The following is a 4,087-nucleotide window of genomic DNA, read 5'->3' as shown; positions in this document are numbered from 1 at the left end:
ATTATTTTGAGATGAAGGTTCTCTACAGGATTAAGCTAATATTGATTTGAAAATGATATGATTAAATTCTTCCCTATAATTGGCATGGGACTCCAAGGTAGTGACGTAACTGAGCTGTTTAGACGCTCACAATTAACTGGCGTTGTTGTGAAGCCCTCCCCCCCATCACCCGCCCTCCTCCCCTCCCCCACCCGCCCTCCTCCCCTCCCCCATGTAGTTTGGCTGTTTAAAGCGTGCTGGTAAGGACATACGAGGGCCATTGTACATTTGATCTATGTAATGTACCTACATAAACAAAATACCATTTTAGATTTATGTCTCATGGTAGTGGAATTTTCCTCGACACTGAGGAGACTATTTGAAACTGGGCAAACCCGGAAAGTCTTTTAAATAAAAGGGAAAACTCTTTATTACATAAGTGTTGTATATACAGGCGAGGGTAGAATGCATTTGAATTGTCGTTCTCGTGCCAGTGGTGGGGCTACCTCGAGTATGACTTGTCGAACGACTTGCAAATACGTTTGTGCATTTCACCCCATTCTTCATTCTTCTACACTTGGTTGAAGAAGAGGGACGGAAAGTTCTTTTAATATGGTTTTGTATTTGCATTTTATAATTACAAATTTTGTAGCTTTCAGCATGTGGGTGACCTTGTTAACCACCAGTTATATGGTTATAAAAATGTTATATTTTTTTTATAATAATAATAATAATAATAATAATAATAATTTATTTAGGAACAGTACATACATAGTTTTAGCATTACAGTACAAACATTCTGTTAGATTTAAAGATTTAGATTTAGATTAAACTCGTGCCAGAAAAATATGAATGTGAGACAAGAAATAGATATAAAGATGGAAGAGAAATAATAAAGGGAGGTGATAAATAATGTGAACAAAAGTATTATGTGATAAAAAAAAATAAGATGCGCAAGGAATTCAAATAAAATGTGAGAGAATAGATTATGTGGAAATTTTATTAATGTAAAAACAGGAGAGAAATTGAAGGAGAGAGCGCTTAGGCAATATTACTAGACATAACAGGGAAGGGGTAAAGGATAGAGAAGGATAGAGGGCGCGGAGTGAAGGAATGATATCCAACCACTTGGACTAGGAAATAATATATTTTCTGTTCCGAGTATATATCTGCACGGTTAAGATAGCGTATTTACCGGTGTGTTGTCCCAGATCCCACCTGGTGACACGATATCAAATTAGATTTAGAGACGCTCGTCATTCTTCACATATGCTTCCACCTTCACAGATCATGCCTCCCCCTTCACATATCATGCCTCCCCCTTCACATATCATGCTTCCACCTTCACAAATCATGCCTCACCCTTCACATATCATGCTTCCACCTTCACAAATCATGCCTCCACCTTCACAAATCATGCCTCCCCCTTCACAGATCATGCCTCCACCTTCACAAATCATGCTTCCACCTTCACAAATCATGCCTCCACCTTCACAAATCATGCCTCCACTTTCACAAATCATGCCTCCACCTTCACAAATCATGCCTCTACCTTCACAAATCATGCCTCTACCTTCACAAATCATGCCTCTACCTTCACAAATCATGCCTCTACCTTCACAAATCATGCCTCCACCTTCACATATCATGCCTCCACCTTCACATATCATGCCTCCACCTACACATATCATGCCTCCACCTTCACAAATCATGCCTCTACCTTCACAAATCATGCCTCCACCTTCACAAATCATGCCTCCACCTTCACAAATCATGCCTCTGCCTTCACATATCATGCCTCCACCTTCACAAATCATGCCTCTGCCTTCACAAACCATGCCCCCACCTTCACAAATCATGCCTCTGCCTTCACAAATCATGCCTCCACCTTCACAAATCATGCCTCTACCTTCACAAATCATGCCTCTGCCTTCACATATCATGCCTCCACCTTCACAAATCATGCCTCCTCCTTCACAAATCATGCCTCTGCCTTCACAAATCATGCCTCCACTTTCACAACTCATGCCTCTGCCTTCACATATCATGCCTCCACCTTCACAAATCATGTCTCTGCCTTCACAAATCATGCATCCACCTTCACAAATCATGCCTCTGCCTTCACAAATCATGCCTCCACCTTCACAAATCATGCCTCCACCTTCACAAATCATGCCTCCACCTTCACAAATCATGCCTCCACCCTCACAAATCATGCCTCTACCTACACAAATCATGCCTCTACCTTCACAAATCATGCCTCCGCCTCCACAAATAATGCCTCCACCTTCACAAATCATGCCTCCACCTTCACAAATCATGCCTCTGCCTTCACAAATCATGCCTCCACCTTCACAAATCATGCCTCTGCCTTTACATATCATGCCTCTGCCTTCACATATCATACCTCCACCTTCACAAATCATGCCTCTGCCTTCACAAATCATGCCTCCACTTTCACAACTCATGCCTCCACCTTCACAAATCATGCCTCCACCTTCACAAATCATGCCTCTACCTTCACAAATCATGCCTCTGCCTTCACATATCATGCCTCCACCTTCACAAATCATGCCTCTGCCTTCACAAATCATGCCTCCACTTTCACAACTCATGCCTCCACCTTCACAAATCATGCTTCCACCTTCACAAATCATGCCTCTACCTTCACAAATCATGCCTCTACCTTCACAAATCATGCCTCTGCCTTCACATATCATGCCTCCACCTTCACAAATCATGCCTCTGCCTTCACAAATCATGTTTCCACCTTCACAAATCATGCCTCCACCTTCACAAATCATGCTTCCACCTTCACAAATCATGCTTCACGCTGCCGGCTGGATTAATAATGGACACAGATATACAGTGTTCTATTTCTTCCGAAATTCAGACAGTTATTTCTCGCCTCAGATAATATAAAATGTTGGATTGTCTAAAATTTCTTCATTGTCTTGCGGATTTGGACTTGTTTCTCAAGTTTGCGCTCCGAAAGTTCATATGCAACGCTGAAATATGAATTTGTATTGCAAACTATATATATATTTTTTGTTAAGTTCAATATTTTACTGTTAAGGAAACTATATGGCATTTGAATAAAAAATTGAATCTGGTACAAATGGCCACATTTAATTATTTTTTTTTTGTATGCTAAATTTTAAAGGCTCGGATGAGTTACTCGTTTAAAGTCAACCTATCCACCTAAATTAATAGTATTTTGTATAACAGTTTAGTTGAACGTATCAATGTGTACTGTTGGACCCGAAAAAGTTAAAATTTTCTGCTATTAATTTAATACAGTCCGAGAAAAAACTAAAAACCAAACTCTTTATGGCATAAAATCGCATATATGTATTTTATTAAAGCCAAAAATAGCGTGTATTAGGCCTAGTTTTGTTTAGAAAGGTTAGGTTAGGTTCTTTAGTTACATATCCGGTTGAATCGAAGGCATTTGGGCTAATTCAACAATACAAAACCTGAGCTTCTTCTGGAGTCGAAGAGTACAGACTGGCAAATTTACCCAAATCGATGCTACAAGTACTATAATTTTAGGAAGAGAGGCTGATTAAGTTGCATGTTTGCCAAGACGTAATCACGAATTGTTGAGGAGAACTGCAGAGATAATTTAGACCTCGCCTTCCTCAGCAACGTATGCAAAATACACCACCAGCACTAAACCCTTTCCAACACTATTTCTTGAGTGCAAATCAGTTTGCACTCAAGTAGGACTCCTTACGCTCAGCTACTTATTACTCCAGTTGCGTGCCTAGAATTTTCGTTTCTCTTCAATCCTGTAATTTGATTTCACCTAATCCTTTATGTTGTAATTTTTTTTATTTAATCCTAAGTAAATGTCTGGGCAATGTTTTGGTCCCAATATACTGGGTATTTATATCCATTAAATTTATTGGATATCTTATCCTTTTATTGCAAATTAAGATAAATCAAGTCGAAATATCGAGGTTAAAACTGATGAATTAATCCTAGCTGTGACCTTTCTACTTACCTTGGGTAACTTCCGGGGATCAATAGTCCCGCGGCCCGGTCTCCGACCAGGCGAAATGATAGCATTATGATAACACATGTGTAATGTGTAGGTTTAGTGATT

The 4,087-nt window shown here is 39.8% G+C and overlaps 1 protein-coding gene across 1 annotated transcript; it reads left to right on the top strand.

Annotated features, from left to right (window-relative positions):
- The first annotated feature begins 1,248 nt into the window (after positions 1 to 1,248).
- LOC138352481 (uncharacterized) lies at positions 1,249 to 2,901 on the top strand. Its single transcript, XM_069304978.1, has one exon. It carries the CDS (start codon positions 1,249 to 1,251, stop codon positions 2,899 to 2,901), a length of 1,653 nt encoding a protein of 550 aa, XP_069161079.1.
- Positions 2,902 to 4,087: the final 1,186 nt, after the last annotated feature.

This window comes from Procambarus clarkii, chromosome 53 (genome assembly GCF_040958095.1).
Source record: "Procambarus clarkii isolate CNS0578487 chromosome 53, FALCON_Pclarkii_2.0, whole genome shotgun sequence".
Lineage (NCBI taxonomy): Eukaryota > Metazoa > Arthropoda > Malacostraca > Decapoda > Cambaridae > Procambarus > Procambarus clarkii.
This window is presented reverse-complemented; position numbering and strand designations above follow the sequence as displayed.

Coding starts and splice junctions, on each gene's coding strand:
- LOC138352481 (XM_069304978.1), top strand. CDS start 1,249: ATGCTTCCACCTTCACAGATCATGCCTCCCCCTTCACATATCATGCCT.